General features: G+C 57.0%; 1 protein-coding gene across 4 annotated transcripts in view; it reads right to left on the reverse strand.

Annotated features, from left to right (window-relative positions):
- The window catches only part of CLMB (calcimembrin), a 31172-nt gene extending 19189 nt beyond the window's left edge, over positions 1–11983 (reverse strand). Inside the window, exons 1-4 of one of the 4 annotated variants that reach the window (XM_089903383.1) lie at positions 10624–11260; positions 9252–9309; positions 1821–1865; positions 580–678 (exon numbers count right to left, since the gene is read on the reverse strand). In XM_089903383.1, the coding sequence (XP_089759509.1) occupies positions 580–678; positions 1821–1848 (127 nt within the window). In that variant the 5' untranslated portion in view covers positions 1849–1865; positions 9252–9309; positions 10624–11260. The other 3 variants (XM_089903381.1, XM_022582997.3, XM_089903382.1) reach the window with 3 other exon arrangements.
- Between the last annotated feature and the right edge of the window lie 9947 nt (positions 11984–21930).

Raw genomic sequence — 21930 nt, forward strand, 5'->3', positions numbered from 1 at the left:
GTGAGGAAAGATGCATGAGCGCCCCTCGCTCGGCGCCACCAGCTCCCGTACCCCTCCCAGCACTCAGCTCCGCCAGGGCCCTTTTAAAAGCTCCCAGCCCAGGGGCACCCGGCCTGCTGCCCGGGCTTCAGTCCTGCAGGTGGGGGGCTCTGCCAGGGATCCTCAGCAGCTGTAGCTCCTGGGTCTTCTCCCCTGGCCGACCCCCAGCCTCGGGCTGGAAGGCAAGTGGTCCCCAGAGGCCCCTCCAGGATCTCGGTTTGTCAAAGATGTCCTGACACACAGCCAAGTGTGGAAGCAGCCCAGTCTCCATCAAGGGATAAACGGATAAACCAAACGTGGTCTACACACACCACGGAATATTATTCAGCCACGGAAAGGAAGGATATTCTGACACACCTGCTACAACATGGACGAAGCTTCCCCATTATGCTGAGTGAAGTTAAGCCAGACACAAAAGGACAGTGGCCGTATGATTCCACTTATGTGAGGCACCCGGAGGGGGCAAATTCGGAGACGGAAAGTAGGCTGTAGGTGTCAGGGCTGGGGGAGGGGAAGGGTGAGTCAGGGTTTAATGCGGACCGAGTTTCAGCTGGAGAAGATGGAGAAGTTCTGGAGACGGATGGTGGGTGATGGTTGCACAACAGTTGTGAATGTACTTAATGCCTCTGAACTGTATGCCTAAAAATGGTTAAGATGGCAAATTTTATCTAATGCTTATTTTACCACAATCAAAAACCAAAACAAAACGCTTGTCCTGAACGCCTGCTCTGTGCCTGGCACTGGGGAGACCCACAGCAAAATCTAAGGGAAAAGTGTCCTTGAGCGCCAAGCGTTCGGAGCTAACCCTCCCGGATGCCCGCTCAACAAACACGTCCCCCCGCTCGTCCAGGGGGACCACTGCTCCCCACTGGCCCACAGTCTTGGAGGAGCTGTCCATCAAGATGCCCTGCCTCCCTCCGAGGGCCAACCAGAGGCTCACTGGAGCTCACTCATCCCAGCTGCAGGACTTGAAGGCTGGTCCCTCATCCTGGGGGGGGGGGGCCTCCCATACCTCCTGACTTCCTGTGGCCCTCCCATACCTCCTGACTTCCTGTGGCAGAGGAAGGAGCTGGGGAAAGGCCTGAGACAGGCAGGAGGGGAGTCAGGGGCTGGTGGGCGTGCTGTACGTGGGCGAGGGGCCACCAGGGAGACTCCCAGATTTCAGGCTGGGGAGACTGGGGTGGGAGCATTCGTCACCCCATAATGAGCTTCGCGTGGGCCGTGTGGGTCTGAGGTGCCCTTGAGACATCCAGACGCTGGACGGGAGGGTCCAGAGCACGAGACAGAGGTCTGGGTTGCCTCTGCCGGCGCCCGTATCACCCCTCAATGACTCAGTGTCCTAGAACTTTCTCCCCGCTGGCCTTTCCCCTCTCCCAGCCCTCCTTCCCCGGCACCCGGCAGGTGGGACCACCTATCTCAGTGATAACAGGCCCCTCGGGCTGGACAGCAGACACCCCCGTTCGGGCGTGGCACCTTCCTCCACGACCTCTTACCCCCTGACTCTGCACAGCCTGGGATTCATCCCTCCGAGGGGCCAACCAAAGCGTGGGGGGGCCCTGGGACGTTCCCCCATCACTCAGCTCCAGGGAAACGGAAGGCCTGGAGGAGCGCTCAGCGCACTCACACGGCGCCTACTGCGCACAGGTGCTCCTTTAGTGGGCGCGCACCTTCCGTCTCAGGGACGGCAACACTGGGGTCTCAGGGTCTACTCTCTCTCCTGCCTCACCCCACCTCCCCTGCCCCGCCCCCCTTAAGAGCTGGAGGGAGGGCCACCCGCTTACCTTTCAGGCAGGTCAGCTTCAGCCCCATGTCGGTGCCTCTGCGGCCTGAGGAGAGGAGAGGCTTGTTTGTATCGGCCACGCGTGTCCAGGCCCCGCCCCCGGCCTGATGGGTGCACAACAGGAAGTAGCGGCGGAGAGAAACGGCGGCCGAGGCCGCGGCGCTTGCCCGCTACAGCTGGGCTGAATTTGCTCGGAGACCAGGGTGTGCTGGTGGAAAAAACTTTCAGGCGCCTCAAAGCTAAATATACTGGAGGAGGCCCAGAGCGCAGGAGCCCGTGAAGGTGCCGGTGAGGCCTGGCCCGGGGCGATGTGGCAGAACCAGCAGAGCGTGGCTGGCTTTGCGGACAAGGGGGCCCTGGGTGGGGCTGCTGGGGGGCCCTGAGCTCGCAAAATGCGTGTGCCTTTTGTTACAATGCTGCCCCTCTTCTAAAATGCAAATTCTTCAGAGATCTAACAGATGAAGGGACCCCAGTCCCCAGTGTTAAAATTTCCCAGCCCGTTCCCACGATCTCCCTGCAAGGTGATGGTCCTGAGCATTCCGACTAGTTGACGGGTGAACAGAGGCAGCGGCTTGACACTCAAGCCTCGGGTGCGCCCCTGGGAGGTGCTATTACTGCCCCCGTTTTACAGATGTGGAAATCAAGGCTCAGAGAGGTGTCAGCGGCTGCCTGAGGCCACCCAGCTTACTAGAAGGAGTGGAGCTGGGATTCCAAGCTGCTACTGCCCTGACCCCTGGCTGGGGCCACCCCACAGGGGTCTGTGAGGCTCTTGCAGGCTCTCTGAGAGGGTGAAGTCGGGGATCCCTTGCCTCCCAGGGCACCTGTGTGCTAGGCTGGCAGCGGCGGGGGGTGGCCGCGAGCAGCGCCCACACATCTCTGACGGGCCCTTGTGCTCGCAAGCCTGTCGTCTCTGTCCTGCACGAGGCCGAGACCCAAGGCAGGCGCCCCTGACGGCCACCTCTGGCTTTGCCAGCTGTCCCTGGATGCACCCCAGCCCCTCCTTGCTTTCTCTGCCCCGCTTCGCTATTCCTTGGGCTCAGACCTCCCAGCCCCCTTCCCTATTTCCCTTATTGATACATTTCTTGCACATTTCCCATCCTGGCATCTGGTCTCAGAAGACCCAACACAAGTGGATTCAAGGCCACATGGGACCCCGCACCTCAATGTAGGCAAACTGGCACCAACAGAGGTGTGTTGCAGGAACAGAATGTGCCACGGCTCAGAGGACAAGAGGGGCGTGGCCCACGGGAGGAAACAGAGGGTGGGGGTGGGGGGGGGCGGGCAGGTACCGGCCGCAGAAGGGCCAAAGCTGAGCCGGACCGTGGGGTCTCTGGAGGCTGGTTACACAGTTCAGAGGTTATCCTGAGCGCTCCTAGGAGCCTCCACATTCTAGGGGGCTGTGCAGGCCGGTCTCCTCCCCCCAGGCCCTCGCTACCAGCAGCCTTGGCACCAAGAGCTTGTTAACAATGCAGCATCTCAGCTCTACCTGGATGCACTGAGCCAGAATCAGCATTTTAACAAGGCCCCTCGAGATCCACGTGCTTGTCGAGGTCAGAGCAGCTCGGCTCTGGGCCAGATGCTGTGGAGCATGAGTGGTGAAGACAGCGGGGCAGTGAGGGTACGGAGGGAGAAGCAGCTGGAAGTTGGGGTGCCGCACAGGCTCAGGCTTGTGAGAGGGCTCAGTCGGCAGGAGGGGCCGAGATAAAGGCTTCAATTTAGCCAGGTTGAACTTGTGGGCTGGTAGGAGGTAGACAGGAGACGTCCACTAGGGGATGGACTGGGGGACTAGGAGGGAGGGAAGGGGGGAGGGGGAGGGAGAGAGGGAGGGAGAGAGGGAGAGAAAGGGAGGGCGGACAGACTGACACCTTTGGGAACAGATTCAGGGCAGCTGTGTGCTAAGGGAAACGTTTCCCTGGCTGGGACCCGAGCCTGGCTCAGCCACGTGACCGCAGGCAGGTTTCTTAACCTGCCAAGACTTCACTCTCCTTATCTGTAAAACGGGGCTGATGCTCGTGCAGTGGTGTCAACTGGGTGTCGGGAGGGGGTGACTGCGAAAGGGCTTTGCTCCTCGCGGCGCACAGCAAAGGTCCCAGAAGCGTGGGCTGCCATTATTTCTGACAGTGATGGAGGGGAGGGAGGTGGTGTTTTCCCGCTGGAGCCTCTTCTCCAGGGCCGCACCGCTCAGAGCTGCCCCCGGTCAGGTCAGGTCAGGTCAGGTCAGGTCAGGTCAGCAGCTCCAGCACCCCCACGGGGAGGCTGTGAAAAGTGTAGGCTCTCAGACCCCGCCCGCCCGCAGGCTCAGGAGCTGCATCCCAGCAAGAACCAGGTGATGTTCTGAGCAGCGTGAGAGTCGGTCGCCAGGCGCTTTCCAAAAACACAGATGCCTGGGTCCCTCCGCCAGAGATTCCTGGTAATTGGCCTGCAGTGCGGCCTGGCACTGGGATTTTCAAAAGCTCCCGGGGTGGGGGGCAGTGGGGGCACTCTAGTGTGCAAGATGAGATGCCAGGCAGAGTGCATCCTTCCTTAGGAGAAAGCGGGGACTGGGGCTGGAGGAGAGAGAGCCCCAGAGCAGACCTATGGGAATACTGGGCACCTTTCTGAGCATCCGCTATGTGCCCAGCACCCTCCGGAGAAACTTGACAGAGATTCACGGTCAGTTAAGCCTCACAACAGCCCGGTGAGATTGGGACCGTTCCTACCCTCACTTTGCCGATGGGGAAACTGAGGCACCAAGAGGTTATTAGTTAACCTGCAAAAAGGTCATACGGGGAGCAGATGGTGGGATCGGAATTTCAAGCCAACCGCAGAGCTTACCTCCGTCGTCTCTGCCCACCCCACCACTCTCCCCCAAGCTGGGTCTCCTGCCCAGCGGTCTGCCCCTGAGGTCAGGACCCCCGCTAGGCACACTTAACATCACAACAGTACAGACGCTGTGCACAGCACTCCGATTCCACAGTCTACGGCTCTTCCATTCTGTCTCAGCTAAGTGCTGGTCACAACCCACCCAATAGAGTTTACAACACATCCCAGAGCAGGGTTTATAAAACAGTGATTCGCGCTGAAGTCCTCATTGATAAAGTGATGTCAGGACTTTGCTGTCAAATACAACAGAAAAACAGCGGCAGTGCTGTGGGGGGGGCTGGGGACGCCATCTGCTGTTGAAGCTGGGACATGGGAGTTCGTGACATACTTTTGTGTCTGTTTGAAAAGTAATAAAATGGTCAAAAGAGAGACAACTGCCTAGGAGGTGACAGTATGAGGCCAATGTCGAGTTTTCTGATTTTGATCATTGGGCTGTGTTTTGCAAGAGACAGTCCTTATCCTTAGGAAACACACACTGAAGTGTTCAGGTTCCAGGGCCATCATTTCTGCAGCTTCACTCACAGAGTTCGGCCAGAAATCTTAACGGGCCTCAAGCCCATAAAGCAACGGTGGCCAAACGGTGAAGGATACACAGTAGCACCTCCTGTTCCCGCAAGTTGTCTGCAAGCTTGAAACTATTTCAAGAGAAGCATTCAACAAAGGAAAGGAAAGCAGAGCGCAGCTCAACCAGAGTTACCCAGCCCCCGCAGCTGGAGCATCAGATCCGCAGTTGGAGCATCAGATGGGGCTTTCCTACAACTTCTCTGATGTGGCTGGAGGGGCAGCCAGGGACTGCAGCTCTTGCTGGGGGAAGGCGCTGTGTCACACTGTTCCTCCCAGAAAATAGTCCTGAATTGACGGGTTTTATCCCCAAAGTTGTCTTGTGACCTTAAAAATACCTACCTCTGCAGGCTTCCCTGGTGGCGCAGTGGTTAAGAATCCGCCTGCAGTGCAGGGGACACGGGTTCGAGCCCTGGTCCGGGAAGATCCCACATGCTGCGAAGCAACTAAGCCTGTGTGCCACAACTACTGAAGCCCATGCGCCTAGAGCCCGCGCTCTGCAACGAGAAGCCACCGCAAGGAGAAGCCCGCGCACTGCAACGAAGAGCAGCCCCCGCTCACCACAACTAGAGGAAAGCCCGCGCGCAGCAACCAAGACCCAACGAAGAGCAGCCCTCGCTCACCACAACTAGAGGAAAGCCCGCGCGCAGCAACCAAGACCCAACGAAGAGCAGCCCCCGCTCACCACAACTAGAGGAAAGCCCGCGCGCAGCAACCAAGACCCAACGCAGCCAAAAATAGATAAATAAATAAATAAATAAATGCCTATCTCAAAACAGGGAAAGAAAGAAGAAAGCAGGAGGGAGAGGACCTGGCAGCCTGGATTCAGGGGACACTGGGGGACAGGAAGCTGTGCCAGGGTCAGGTAAATGTCGCATCAACAGGTCTTGTCTATGTGTAGTGATTCTATTTCTGGTTTCTAGAACTCCCAAATGGAGTTTTCACTAACCGACTTTTCTTATCCCAGTGCACGTTGCTGTAACGCCCCACAGGGGCAGAAGGAAGGTGGGAGTGGCTGAGAGGAACTGGGAGTCTGTGCAAGCTGTGTGACCTTAGGCCAGTCATTTCCCTCTCTGAGCCTGAGACGCTGATGCTCTGCCTCCCAGGCTCTGTGCCCTCATCAGGCATCCGGGCCCAGCCTCCAGGACAGGGCCTGGGACAGGTGTCACCGTCATCATCACCTCACTGTCAAGCATACATGTCATTATGTCACCATTCAGCACCCTCTGAGGGTGCTGTGTGGGAACAGAACCAGGGGCACCCTGCCACGTGGTCCCGGATTCCGAGGTGTGGCCTGTTGCAGCAGAAGGAATCGTTCCCCAGGGTGATTTATGTAGGACTGTGGGCAGAGCCCCATCCACTCTGCTCCCTTCGTGAGTGGGCTGGGGGGGCAGCCCCCTGCAGAGATGGAACATGCTTTTGTGGGAGACACCCCCTGTACGTGGGATGGGATGGGATGTCTGGCAATGAGGAAGGCAAGCTTACGCCTAACTGTGGGGAGTGGGGCTACATCCCCCCAAACGCCACCATCACAGCTGACAGATGTCAGGCTAATGCTTTCAAGAGGCCGAGCCCGTTACAAAAGTTCCTAACCCTGACAACACCGGACGAGATAACATCATGCCCATCCCCAATGTACACAGGAGGGAACGGAGCTCCAAGCGGTCAAGCGGCCAGGGAGCCGCAGCCCCTAGCCCGGCTGATCTCGCCACACCACTTAAGTGTCTATCATTCTACTCGCGGGGGTCTACACCGTCTGAATTTGTTACAAAGATACACATTTTTGTAATTAGAAAATAAAGATTTAATGGGCGCAAAGGAAAGATTTCACGAGAGCGGGCCCCCTTAGCTTGGCACGATGGTAGGGAAGCAGTCGGACCCAAGAGAACTGCTAGTTTAGGTATAAATGTTCTCTCCTTTCACACATTTGCAGGAATGTGAAAAGCCTCCCTTTCATATTGAATCGGGGTCTGTTTATGTTCCATTCAAAAGATCAGATTGTTACTTATTTGCACAACAGCCTGAGTTAGAACAGGTTCTTTCTTGCACCCAGGCATAAAAATCTCCCTACCGCCAAAGGGCCAGGGCAGGATCCTCTCTGGTGACAGGGATGGGCAGCGAGTGATAAAAACTTACGTCCTCCTGCAGGGGGTCTGCCCCTCCCCTGAGAGGTGGAGAGATAGATGGGATATCTGCTGCTTTGCACCCCACACGGCCTCTCTAAAGCCATGGGGAAAGGACACACCTGGCCAAGGTGTCCGTTGCTGTCTTTATAGCCGCCTTGCAGGTAAGAGCCACAAACGACCAGCTCGCAGCCGTGAGTGCTGGCCAGCTCACCCCCTGCAGGTTTGCAACGCGAAGAGAACAGTCAACAAATGTGTTCTCTACACAGAGTAAGAAGTAAAGAAGATGCAGCACTGTGTACCGGAGACACAAGAACCACCCAAGGGCCAAAGGCACCCAGCTTGTAGAATTCTGGCCAAGGTCGGCTGATTCCCTTCAGTTTCTGCTTTGGTGGATCATGGAGGTTGGGCTGTAGAGGATGAAATAAAACCCCTCCTGGCATGAATCCTGCAGATCTGGAACTGGAACTGGTCAAATAAAATACAGGATGCCCGACCACTGCATGGGACATACCCCCACTAATCGTCATCCATCATTTATCTGCAATTCACATTGAACTGGGCATTTAATTTGCTAAACCTGGCAACCCTACACAAAGGTTGTCACCTGGGTTTCCCAGATGAGGCCATGTAGAGAGGGAAAGTCAGTGAAAGGCAGCATCGGGCTAGAAGCCTGAACTTGGTCTCTGGAGAGTCAACCTCCCAGATGAAATCAGAGTAGCTCCGTGGAGGTCATGACTCAGCCCAGGCACCAGGGCCTCACACCCTGAACCAAGATCTCACTTGAGGACCAAGGAGAGGCCAGGTGTGAAAAATCATAGCTGAGGAATGTGACCCTTTGCCTAGGTGGGTGGACCCACCAGGCCAGATGGAATCAGGTTCCCCTCCCAGCTGGCGGAGTCTGGGCAAGCTCTCCGTGCCTGTTTCCTTACTGCAAACACAGGGGAGACGTACTAACAGACTGGCCAATCAGGGCTCCCAGCAGGCACGCGACACATCTTGGTTTTCCTCCTTTTTTAAAAAAGGCACTTTCCTTTTGCAACAGGATGAGAATTCCTGCAACACCAGCCAAAGGGGCTGTGCTGGGAACAGATGCCACGAGCGCTAACATGCTTCCCGTCCCGGCACACAGAGCGCAAACACGAGCCTCTCCCTGGCTTTAGCCCACACACCTGCGGGAGGCACTCGCCTGGCCCACAGCCGCTTGCCGACAGGGAGCGAAAGAGGATGGGCCTGGGGGCGGGGGCAAGGTGCCCACCAAAATCCCCACCCGCTTCGCTGTCACCGGGCAGGGTCTTGGGCCACCTGGGGTCTAGCCGTGGCCTTCCGCTGACTGACCATGTAAGTCTGAGCACAATACTAGCCTGCTGCCACCTCGGGGCCTCTGGGAGACTAAACTCAACACTCAGGATCTGCGCAACTTTCCCTGTGTTATACATCAATAAAAATGTTTCAGAATAAGGGGTACTGTACTAGAAGTTAGGCTAATGGTTAATTAATCATGGGGTTAAGTAGAAAACATGTCATTGTTTTCACAGCAACCTTGAAGTTAGGAGTCACAAACTCCTCATCACCCCCTGCAGGTTTGCAGAGCAAAGAGAAAAGTAAACGATTGTGTTCTTTGCGCCAAATAAAAAGTAACTACAACGTGGCACTGCCTGTGGTGCACACAGAACCACCCACGGCTCCCAGGGGAGACTGCGGCTCCATGGGGTACGAGTGGGTTCCTGTGGAATTTCTGTTTCTTGACCTGGGTGTACACTTTTAATGTGTACACATTATTGTGTGTATATTATACATTAACAATATTTTCATGGGGGAAGGCTTGTACTTGGTGGTCCTACACTGTGAGGGCTAGGGGTCCAAGGCCCGGCCTTGCCACTTACCGGCCCGTGCGTGACCTTGGATCAGTCACTTTATCTTTACGAGCCTCTGTGTCCTCATCTGTAAGATGGAGATAACAGTATTAGGTCAGAGAATGAAAACAGAAAACGCAGGTGATGGGTACCATCATTTAGTGCTCAATACACATTAAATAGCACCGCTGTCTTTCCGTGGCCACTGAGGGGAAGTCCAGAGGTGTTCTTAACCTCAGGTCAGGGCCCTCGGGGGGCACCCCACTGGCCCAGAGAAAGGCTTCCAGGGAGAGGAGATTAGCCTGGTGGAGGTTTCAGCCTCCTTGGGGCGGGCAGAGGGATTAAGTCTTTCCATAAATACATGGCCTCCCTCCCATCCAGGCTGGGGACACAGAACCCAAGGTGGGTGTGGCCTGGACAGGTAACAGGGTGCTTTCTGGAGTTAACCTGGCCTGGGACAAGGGCTCCCCAAGCGCCCCTGGGGGCTGTGCAGGAAACCCTGGAGCCTGCCAATCCAGGTGGGCCACTCCGAGCCTCAGTTTCCTCATCTGTAAGATGGGGTGTTTTTTTCACAAAGGCTGCACAATCACAGGAGCGCTTCCACCGGGCTGCCTTCACCTCCTCGTCCCCCACCCCCATCCTCGGTGAGACAAGGAGGCTCAGCTTGCACAGACTTTTCTGAGCCGGGGGCAGTCTGAGGGAGGTCCCAGCCGCCCTGACCCCGCCCACCAGGCTGGCCACGCCGGGCTACAGGTCAACCTTTGTAAGGAGTGCCTCCCCCCAGGTCCGCTGAGCTCAGCAGGCCGGGAGAGTCGCGAGTGCGTTCACACTCAAATCGCCCTTCGAGATTGCAAACCTGCTTTGATGCTCTGGGAGCGAAGGGGGCCCCTAAGTGAGGCGGTTCATAAATAATAAATTCTGAAATACTCGATAGAGGGGAAATGGTTCCTCTCGAGGCCTCCTGCCCCCACCCCCCGCCGGGCTCCTTTCCAGCTTTCAGGGGTGGCGGTCTGGTCCGTCCCCCAGGAGCTCGTGACAGCGCGGGGTGGCAGGTGGGGAGTGGGGGGCCGGAGGCTTCCACGCGCGGGGACACACCCCTCCCCCGACCCGCCCAGTCCTAAGCTGCAACATGGCCGGAGGAGGCCCAACTCTCCCCCAACCCGCGTATCCGCAGAAAAGTCTGCAAGAAGTTGGAGGGGCACGCCCGAGCCCGCGGGGGTCCCCCGCCGCCCCCCGGGGACCCCGCCCGCCCGCCCCAGGGACGCCACTCCCGCCGCGGGGGCTGGCGGGGCGTGGACGCTGCTCGGCGGGGCTGCGGCTCTCGGGAAGAGCTGCGTCTTCTAGAAGGGTGGGGTGGGCAGCGCCGTGCCAGGCACCGGGGCGCGCGGCGCAGGGCACTCACCGCTTCCTGGTGGGCTCACTGTGGGGCCCTCCCCGGCGCCGCTGGCGGCGGCGGCCGGGCTCGTGGGGCCGCGGCGACAAGCCTTCAAGAGAGAGCAGCGGGGCTCCTGGCCCGGGCCGGGTAGCGCGCTGGAGCCCCGCTCCGCCCCGGCCGGCGCTCGGGGCAGCCGCCACCGCCGCCGTGCGCACACCTCCCACAGCCCCCTCCCTGGCCCCCGAGGGCGGTGCTGACGGCGGCCCCGCCTCGCCCGCGGGCGCCGGATCTCACCGGCCCGGCGCGGGGGCAGAGCGGGTGCCGCCCGCCGCCTCCTTAGGGAGCGGGCCAGGGGTGCGCCGGGCGCCCGCGCCTCCGGCCTCGCGGACTCCCCTGCCCTCCTTAGTTTCCTCTCGCCCCGGCCCGAGGGTGAGGTCGAAGGGGGGCAACACGGGGAAGGTCTGGGCCGCGGCCCGGGGGGCGCTCTCGGCCGCGCGCCCCTTCCGAGGCTGGGTGCCGGGTCCCCTGCGGCTGTGCCCCCCCAGCCCTGGGTGGTGGAAGTTGAGCCTCGGGGTTCCCTCCACACCGGACGCCTGTGCTGGAGCAGGCCCCGCCGCCAGGCTGCGGAGAGGGGAGGGGGGAAGTGTGGGGCTCCAGCATCTCGCCACCCCCGCCCTGGGCCCTGGGTACACGTTGACAGTACGCACCCTCCCCCCACCCCGCTAGTCGCTGGCCTGTGGGGCTTCAGATGGCCCTCGTGATCAGAGGGCAGCTTCCCCGGTGTCAGCGTCTGGCCCTTTGGCTCGCCACACATGCTTTTGCACCCCACTTCTGGGGGTGAACCAGGGGGCGCGGCCCAGCTGGAGGGTGTTAGGACTTGCCTCCTGGCCGCTGGGCCGCCTTCGGGTTTCTGAGGACGCTCAGCTGGTAGTCATTCCCCAGTTCCCAGAGGTGTGGGTGCAGAGGCCTTTTATCCAAGTGGGTTTCTCAGGAGGCCTCCCACAGAGGGGAGACCTCTGCAGGCACCTACCCAGCATGCCAGGAAGAACAAAGCCAACCCCTAGCAAGTGTTTTCCATGTCACTGTCACAAGCCTGTCCGGCCAGCTCCGTCTTACAAGCCCAAGATCCCGACACCCCGTGCTCTGTGTCCTTCTGGAGGCTTCGAAAGGGAAACTGAGTCTCAGAGCAGGACAATGACACCCCTTCCGTGAATGCAGGGAAGCATGGGTTGCAGGAAATAAGAGTCAGCGCCCTAGCCGTGTTCTCCCTTTGAGTCATTCCTAAATAAGAGTCAGCGCCCTAGCGGTGTTCTCCTTTTGAGTCATTCCTAAAGTATTACAATCTTTTGGTTCCCCTGAGCGTATCCAGTCCAGAGGGACAGGCAGGAAATGTATCATGTCCCCCCCCCCGCAAATAGAAGGACAGAGGTGGGGGGCAGGGTTAGGGGCCGGATGTCCCCCCACCCGTCCCCGTCCCAGCCTTCCGCCTCGGGAGGGAAGGTGGCCTGCGAGGGTCCTGTGCCCTGGTTCCTCCCCAGGGAGCTATGGGGCAGGGCTGCTTCGCATCGTCTCCTGTGATGGTGGCAACAAACGGGTGGGGAGGCCTCCAGAGACGGCGGGCACAGCCAACCACATTCTTGTCACGGAAGCGAGGCCCCTTCTGCCGGCCGAGAAGCCCTGAGCAGGCCGAATGCTGGGCACTGGTTGTGAGATCAGCCTGTCTCTGGGCCCCAGTTCCCACAAGGAGAAATGGGGACCCATTGATTTCTTTTTTTTTTTTTTTATACAGCACGTTCTTATTAGTTATCTATTTTATGCATATCAGTGTACAGACCATTCATTTCTGTAAGCGCTTTTTGAGCATCTATTCTGCGCCAGGCACCGGGTACCGCAGTAAACAGCATAACCGGCACTGACTGAGCGCTCCTTAGGCACGTGGCCTGCTGTCACCGCCTGCTCAGGACAGCCCTGCTCTCTCCATTTCCCAGGTGTGGGGCCCGCAGCAGAGGGAGGCCACAGGTCATCCCGCCGCTGAGTGGTGCGTTCCGACCTGTGCCCTGCTCTGCTGCCCCAAGCAGAGAGAGGAGCGGCCAGGCTCAGCACGGGGGGAGGGGATGCGGGGCTAATGTGAGGAGGTCCAGGCGGATGCGTTTCGTGGACTGTATGGGGTTGAGATAAGGAATGGAAAGAATCCAGTTTAATTTGCCTCCTCCCTCAGGAGGCCTGAGAACAGCGGGGTTTGTGCCTCAGGATCAGGAATTCTCAATGTCAGCACTTGGACGTTGGGGCTGGATGATTAGATCTGCCATTGGGGGGCTGCCCTGGGCACTGTAGGATGTTGGGCAGCATCCCTGGCTTCCACCCACTAAAGGTCAGTAGCATAGCCCCCTCCCCAAGTGGTGACAACTAAAAACCTCCCCAGAGGTTGCCAGGGGACACCCTGGGGGGCACGACTGCTAGTGCCTTGAGAACCCCAGAGAGTATTCCAGTGGGTTCCAGCCCTGGCAGCATGCCAGGATCCCCGAGGGTGGCGCTTAACCAGTAAATAAATACAAATGAATGAAGCAAACACCCAGGCTCGGGTTCACCCCAGGGACCCTGACCTAATTTGTCCAGTTAGGGCCAAGGTATAGGTGTTTGTTCCGTAAAAACTCCCACGTACGTTAATCGTCTGATACCACGGAGAACCTCGATTTGAGGGTCAGAGCCCACTTGGAAGGATAGAGACTTCAGACACAGATCTACCTAATGCAAATCTGTGTGGTCTGGACGGGTCCTGATTTGAACAAACCAACTAGAAAAATATATTTGTGAGATACTAGAAAATTAAACATAGTCTGGGTATTAGATCATATTAAGAAATTACTGGGACTTCCCTGGTGGTGCAGTGGTTGAGAGTCCGCCTGCCGATGCAGGGGACACGGGTTCGTGCCCCGGTCCGGGAGGATCCCACATGCCGCGGAGCGGCTGGGCCCGTGAGCCATGGCCGCTGAGCCTGCGCGTCTGGAGCCTGTGCTCCACAACGGGAGAGGCCACAACAGTGAGAGGCCCGCGTACCGCAAAAAAAAAAAAAAAAAGAAAAAAGAAATTACTGGGACTTCCCTGGTGGTCCAGTGGATAGGACACCATACTCCCAGGGCAGGGGGCCTGGGTTCGATCCCTGGTCGGGGAGCTACGTCCCACATGCATGCCGCGACTGGGAGTTCGCACGCCACAACTAAGAAGATCCCGAGCACCGCAACTGGGACCCGAGGCAGCCAAATAAATAAATAATTTTAAAAAAGAAATTACTACTAATGTTAATAGTCGTGATAGTGATATCACTGTGTTTTCTAAAGCCCTTATCTGTTAGTGATCCATGTGGAAAAGTATTTATGAGTGAATTAGTATGAAGATGAGGTTTGCTTTAAAAGACATGGAAAATAAAAAGGCGGCAGAGTGAGGGTGGGAGGGGTAGAGGGAGGTGAAAACAATGGCAAATGTTGACAATAGTTGAAGTTAAGTGGTGGGTACATGGAGGCTTATTACACTATTCTCTTTACTTTTGTATGTGTTTGAAATTTTCTGAAATAAAGTGGGTTTTCTTTTTAAAGAGAGAGCGCCCACTTGGACACCATTTTCCTGGCAGCCAGGTGAGGTGCCCAGGAAGTTGGTCCTGTTTTGGGGTGGGGGGGGTAGAGGAAGCTGGTGGTGGGGACCCCACGGGCTCTGGAGGAGAGTTCGGCTCAGTGGGCTTACCTTGCACCGCGCACCTGGAAGCGGCTGCAGTGGCTGAAGAGGAGGGGTCAGCCTTGAACCCACAGACCCTGGAGATCAAGGCAGCAGCCCACACCTGTCTGTGATCAGAATCACCCGGAGCTTTGGGAAAAGGCAGGTGCTAGAGGCGGGGATTCCTCAGGCGTGGCCCCCGAGGGGTGGTGATTTGGGAAGTTGGGACCCTGATGCTTGTCCCCCAAAGCCCTCCCTTCTCAGCCCCTTGGTCTGCAGGGAACGCAGGAGAAGGGTAATTAGAGCAATTCCACCCTCTCCTCCCCTTGGGGACCCACTTCCTGTGCATGATTCTACAAGGATTCCAACGTGCACTGAGCACCTGCCATGTGTCAGGAACAGTTCCAGGCTCTGAGGATACAGGGAGTGAACGAGACAGTCCTTGCCCCCTATGGATGTCAGAGTCTAAGTGCTAAGGAGGGAAAATAAAACAGAGGAGCTAAAACTTTAGACGAGGTAGATGAGAACTCGCAGAAGGTGGCCTTTGAGAAGCCCCCAAAGGGAGCCGGGTCCCGTGTGAGTAACAGGAGGAAACGCTTGCTGTGACGGTTCTGGGTCCACGGCGTGGCCCACGGAGGGCAAAAAAGGACCATGCTTGTAGGACAGCTCCTCCTCCTGAGATGTCCTTCCCCCCTGCCCTTGTCCAGTGAGCTCCCCCCTGCTTTCACGGATCTGGGCAAGTGTCCCTTTGCCTGGCCGACCGCAGGCTGCCGTGGGTTCATCAATGCGATGACTGAAGGTCTGGGTCTCACTAGCAGGGAAACCCCTGGAGGACAGGGACCAGGTCCGCAGCACTGGCCTCACAGCCTCAGCCTGGGGCGCAGGGCTGAGCACAGGGCAGGCACTTCGGACACACGAGTGGAACGCATTGGGGGTTTGAACAAACCAATAAAGAACGGCAAGTCCTCGGAAGGTTTCCGGGGACCGGAGGACCAGACGCATCACAAGGAGAGCAGCAGGTGGACAGCCCATTCCCAAAGGGAACCATCTGCTTGAATGCCAAGCCAGGGGAGCTGCCCGGGGCAGCTGCTGGGGAGGGAGCGGCTGTAAGGTTGCCCAGCCCAGAACAGGGAGGAGGCAGTTCTGTCTGCACAGCCCCGCCCACCTGTGCCCCTTCTAGTTGCCAGCAAGGGGCAGAGTGGATGACGACGGTGGAGGCCAGGCGGCACCGGAGCCACACCAGGGAGGGGACCAGAGGGAGCCGAGGGGAGGGGCAGGGCTGAGACGACAGTGCTCACCCCAGACATTTTCTGAGCCTGGAAGGACATCAGGGTAGGCCCAAGGCTCAGCAGGGGCCGTCGCTGGCTAAAGACCATCCCAGCCCAGGATGCCTGTGAATAGGGGCGCTTGGGAGCCCCCAGCCGAGGCAGCAGGGTGGGAGAGTGGGTGTCCTGCACCCACTGGACTGCCAGCAGACTGTGCAAGGGTCTGAGAAGCTGGGCCTTCCTGGTCACCACAGCATGACCTCCCCAGGCCCTGAGAGCGCTACCCAGTCACACGTGGCATTGGAGGATTTCGGGCCCAGAGGGGCTCCACAAACTGTCGAGGAGGGTGGGGAGCAGGGCTGGTGGGGGGGAGGGGGGAGATCGGTCCATTCACAACCCCCCAGGCCTCACCTGCAGCTAATTCCCTATTTGAGGCACGTCTGTGAAATTCAGTTTCATATTCAACAATCATTTGTTGATCATAGTGGTAGGTTAAAGACGGCTGCAGGCTGCAAATTCTTCCTCCCTCCCCCACTGAAAGGTGACATTTATTTCCCCTCCTTGACTCTATGGCCCTGAGACTGCATGGCCAACAGAATGCAAGAGAAGCAATGATGTGCCTTTTCCGGGACTAAGCCCTGCGGAGACCCAGGGGCTTCTGCTTTCTCCATCTGGGAAGATTTGCTCTCGGGAAGGCTCCCTCTCACAACCCCACCGCCATGCTGAGACGCCCAAGCCACAGGGAGAGCACGGGTGTAGACTGCCTGTCAGAGCTCCGGCTGAGCCCCCAGCTGACGCCCAGTCCCCCACGCCCGCCATGTGTGTGAGCCAGGTTGGACATCCAGCCCAGGCAAGTCCCCACCAGGTGACAGCAGCCCCAGCCGGTGCCATGAGATGCCCAAGAACCACCTGGACGAGCCCAGGCAACCCACAGAGTTGGGAGAAAATATACAATGGTGGCTGTTTTAAGTTACTGCTGTCTTACGTTTGGGGATGTTTGTTACAGGGCAATAGGTCGCTGAGCCAGGCTCCTACTAAGTGTCAAGCAGAGACGTGATCTAACTGCAGCTTTAATTTGCTGCAGTTAGATTTATGAACTGTTCCAATGTCCAAAAAAGCAGAGAGCATGAGAAAGTATACACCTATAACTTGCTACCTTTGCTTGAGGCTTTTTCCCCCTAAGAATTCGTTGTTGCAGGTATTTGAAGATCTGCGTGTCACTCCCCATCCCATTCTCTCCCCTCCCTCCCATCCTGACGTTGGAGTTAGCCTTCTCCGCTGTGCTGTTACTGTTCTGCTGCCCACCTGTGCACCCACAGACAGTCTGCAGTCTTGGCTAATCTCCACAGCCATCTTGCCAGGCAGTAGGCACTGGTATCCCATTGTACAGATGAGGAAACTGGGGCTCAGAGAGGTGAAACGGCCTGGACTGAGGACGTCCGGCTGCAAAGGGGCAGGGCCGGCCTCTCTCACCAGGACCCACCGGTACGGAGTGGGCGGCAGGTAGATCCTCTCTTTCTGGGGAAACCCTTGTGTGCATGTGTGTGCCTGCGCTTGTACTGCAGGGTTTTGGAATGCAATGATATGATGCCTGGAATTTATTCAGAGGATGGGAGAACAGGCGAGAATGGCCCTGGAAAGGCCAGTGTTGGATCCGGGTGATGGGTATGTGCGGATTGGTTGTGCTGTCTCCTCTCCACATGCAAGTTTGAAAATTCCCGAAGTTAGAAAAGCAACGCAGGTCCTGGGGAGACAGGTCCCAGGTGAAGGGTAGGCGGGCCACGCGGGCGGGGACACCCCAGTCTGCAGGCCTGTCTGCCCGAAAGCATCACCGGAGAGCCACAGACTTGCATTGTAGCTCCGGAGGCCAGGCCATCAGAAGGGGCCCAGGGCTTAACCCCACCCCGGAAGAGGCTGAGACGCCCCCTTCCACACCCCAGGCTGGGTCTGACCCCTCCTCAGTGCTCCCAACTCCGCCCAGGGCCCTCCAATCTCACTTTGTCTCCCCCCAGAGCACAGGCTTGGCTTGGGGCAGTGGTGATGAGTCCCTCGTCTCTGCATGCCCTGCTGGCTGGTGCCTGGCCCGTGCTGGTTTGGTGTCCCCGGGGGACAGCTTCTGCCTGGCCTTGCTGGGTCCAGGGAGGGAGCCTCACTTTGCCTCCGGGGGTCAGCCACTGGGAGGCGGGGCAGCAGGTCTGGAACCCTCACTTGGGGTGACACCTCTGTGGCCCCTCGCAGTCTGGGGGACCTCAGCTGTTTGAGTCTCTGTTTTTCACCCTAAAATGGAGTAAGGAGCACCAGCTCCAAGGGCTGCAGTAAGGATACAAAGTGAGAGTGAACGTAAATTCCCTGAAGGATCCACAATCCATAGTTAAGGTTTGTTTTGAGCTAACCGGGCACCAGGCGCTGTTTTAAGTACAGCTTTGCACAGCTTTCTGAGGTGGGCACTATCCTTGTCCCCCTTTTGCACATGAGGTGACCGATGCCCAGAGAGGTGCTGTCACCTGCCCTGGGTCTTGGGCTAGTGAGGACAGAGCCTGGTTTCTGCGCTACGCCTGGCGCCAAAGCAGCGTCCACCAATAGAGGGAAAGTCACACATATCGATGGCCACTTCATCAAAATTAAAAACTTCAAAAGACACCTTTAAGGAAATGACAAGCCAAGCTGCAGACGGGGAGAATACGTTGGCACATCATATACCTGATCAGGGACTAAATACATAAAGGACTCTCAGAACTCAACAGCAAGACAGCAAATAACCCAATTAACAACTGACATTTAAATTAAAAAAAATTTTTTAGGGGCTTCCCTGGTGGCGCAGTGGTTGAGAGTCCGCCTGCCGATGCAGGGGACGCGGGTTCGCGCCCCGGTCCGGGAAGATCCCACATGCTGCGGAGCGGCTGGGCCCGTGAGCCACGGCCACTGAGCCTGCGCGTCCGGAGCCTGTGCTCCGCAACGGGCGAGGCCACGACAGTGAGAGGCCCGCGCACCGCAAAAAAAAAAAAAAAAAAGATACCATAAATTTAAAATTTTTTTTTAAAGATTACAGTAGATATTTCACCAAAGAAGATCTACAAATGGTCAAGAAGCACATGAAAAGAAGCACAATGTCATTAGTCTTAAGGGTTTTGCAAGTCAAAATCACATTGAGATGACACTTCACGTGCACTCGGATGACTTTCATCAAAAAAATAAAAGGAAAATAACAAATGTTGGTGAGAATGTGGAGAAACTCTTAAATTACTGCTGGGAGTGTAAAGCGATGCAGCCGCTTTGGAGTCCAGCTTGGCAGATTCTTAGAAAGTGAAACGTTTAGTTACCAATCTATCAATTCCACTTCTAGGTATCTACCCAAGAGAAATGAAAACACATGTCTACACAAAGACTTCTACACAGATGGTCACAGCAGGACTATTCGCAAGAACCAGAAGGTGCAAACAATCCAGCTGTCCGTCAACTAACGTACGGAGAAGTAAATTGTGGTCCACCCACACCATGGAATATTACTCAGCCATAAGACGGCAGGAAGCACCGCTATTTCCCGCCATGGATGAGCCTCAAAACCGTGATGCTCAGTTCAGGAAGCCAGACACAAAAAGCCACAGAGAGGATGATTCCATGTATATGAAGTGTCCAGACAGGCAAAATGTATGGAGACAGAAAGAACATTGGTGGTTGCCAAGGGCTGGGGCTGGGGATGAGGAGAGACTGCAGTGGGCAGAGGGATCTGTAGATTTATTAAAAATGATTGAGTCGTGCACGCAAAGCAGGTGAATTTTGTGGTAAGTGAGTTACACCTCCTGAAGGCTGTAATACGGCGACAACAACAACGACAGCCCCAGCTGCCACGTTAACACCTCCCAGGCGGGCACGGCCACAGGAGCCGAGGGAGGAAGAGGCACGTCCCGCAGGGACTGGGCCCTGGAATGACCAGGGGACCCCGCCTGCTGCCGGGCAGAGGTCTCTCGGGCTCCGGGGCTTTTGGAAAGAGCGAGGTGGACGAGCTTCACCACCAGCCCGGGACCCTCGTGGAGGGGCCGCAGCACCTGCAGAGAGGAGCCGGAGGGCAAAGGGAGGGTCCTAAAAATGAGGGGTGGGAGGGTGTGGGCAGAGGAGGGAAGACAAAAAGCAGAAGCGACCCAAGAAGGAGAAGGAGGGGGAGGAGGGAGAGGAGGGGGGCGTGGCCCGGCACCTTGGAGAGCACCGTGACCGCGACACCGCAGGCGGGCTGGCGGCCCAGGGACCCGAGGGAGGGGCTCACCTCGGCAGCGGGACCGAGCCTCGTGTTTCCTAGCTCACACTTGTGACGGAGCAAAAGAACGAGGAGCCATTCCTTCTTCAGTTCCTTAGGTACGGAGCATCTCACAGGTACTCGCGCTCTGTTGGGTGCCGGCAGCTTGGGGAACAGAAGAGCAGCATGGGGGCGGGGAGGGGAGCCCTGACATGTGCGGAGACAAGCATGTTGGGGGGTCACGGGGGCAAAGTTCAGGGGCACAGGGGCAGATGGCAGGGTTCAGGGACAAGCAAAAAGGCGTCCCTGAGGCAAGGTGATAGGATGGGAGTGACAGCAGGGCAGCCCTGCCTTGAGTCCCTCGGGAGGCCGGGCAGCGGAGCCCAGAGGGTGAGGGCAGCGTGAGCCGCGCCTGGAGGTCAGAGGAGGCCAGACCCGCGGGCTCGGGGGTCACAGAGTTTGGTAGCAGCTGGTCCTGGAGACGGTTTCGGCAGGCGGTGGGCCGATCAGAGCGGCTGCAAAGCTGGCTCCAGCCTGTCACAGGGAGGGGCGGGTGGGCTGGAGGGTCGGGGAGAGACTGCAGTCAGGGGGCGGGGGCCGCACCAGGCCCTCTGAGCTCTCTATGACCCAGGAAATTGCTCCAGAGCGGGGGGGGGGGACCCCCCAAAAACAATAAACAGAAACAAGATTGCAGCCGCAAGAAAGCTCTTCATGTCCTGATGCGGCAAGATCTCCAAGTGGAAAAAAGCAAGTTGCCGAAGGGTTCAGTCCTCTCACTGAAAAGGGAGGAGAACACAAGGCCCTGCGTTTGTTTGTTCGTGTTTGCTGGGGTGACTCTGGAGGGTTCTGCAGAATCCAGCGCCTTAGGCTGCCTGCGGGGGGAGGGAGTGGGGCTCCGGGCAGAGGCCCGGGGGGAACTTTTCATTCCCTTCCCTTTAGCTCCTTTTGAAACTTGAATCAGGAGAATGGATTACTCAGTCCAAAAGTTAAAAAAAAAAAATCCATGGGTTTTAAAGTATAGAGAAACCTGCAAGATAGAAGCTAATAAAAGTTTACTTAAGACACTGCAACATTCTTCTGAGTTAAATTTGGTCTTCACAAAGTTTCAGTTCTTTGAAGACAAATCGAGGTTTCCCTTCACGAGCATTCCTGAGTGTGCTTGACTGTGCTTGCTAAATTTAATAAGTTACTTATAGCCACATAATTTCAAATGCCAAACTAAAAGAATTATTTTAAAAATGTTCCAGAACCAAAGGTGTTTAATGGTGGGTGTGGGTGGGATTTCTCATCAGTCTTCCCGCCTCTGGGATGGGACCTCCCACGGCAGATGTGGAGCCCCAGCCTGGGCTGGGGTTGAGCTCATGGGTGTGGAGAGATACGGAGGGGTTCCTGAGAAGTGGGGGAGGGGTAGGCATGGATCTGTGACGAGAGAGACGTGGTGGGGACAGCAGGAATGGAGGAATTAACTCTGATTTTGCCAGATTCAGGGAGACAGCCCATCTTGGAACCATCTTGAAGATAAAAAGATCGGTACTTTGTGATCTGTAGGGAATTTGTTGCTTTTGCTAGACATTCTTGTTCATAAACCAGTATGTCCTTATAAGGACAGTAAGCGCCATTTATTTGAGGGCACATCCGGGGACCTCCCTATCCACACCCCAAGGCCCTGTGCCAAAGTCCACCCAGGGGTCAGAGGCAAGACCTGGGCCAAAGCTTTGCCCTTCTTTTACATGGGCTTGAATAAGCTTGGCTCTCCCAGCTCAGCTCAGTAGAAGCATTTCAAAGGGGATGTAGATGGGCCATGGGGAAAGTGGGTCAGGGATAATGAAGGAGGTGGGTGCCCCGACGGAGCTAGAGCACACACTGGTGAAGCGCCTGGTACCAGGAAGGAGAATGAAGACCCAGGAAGTGTGGCCGCTGGGGATGGCGTGGAGGGACAATCCTCCCTGCTCGACAGAGCCTGAGAGCATCGCCGGTCACCCGTCCAGGCTCCTACAGAATAAACCCCATCGTTAAATACTTCCCATCTAAAACCATTAAAATATGTTGAAGCATTGTGCCTGAGGGGTCAGATTCGGTTACCTGAAACCTTAGCTTAAGTCAACTAGACTTCTTCCCAAAGATTCCAAA

Source organism: Delphinapterus leucas, chromosome 20 (assembly GCF_059928025.1).
Source record: "Delphinapterus leucas isolate spDelLeu-1000000601 "Yukka" chromosome 20, BTC_Dleu_Yukka2, whole genome shotgun sequence".
NCBI classification, from domain to species: domain Eukaryota; kingdom Metazoa; phylum Chordata; class Mammalia; order Artiodactyla; family Monodontidae; genus Delphinapterus; species Delphinapterus leucas.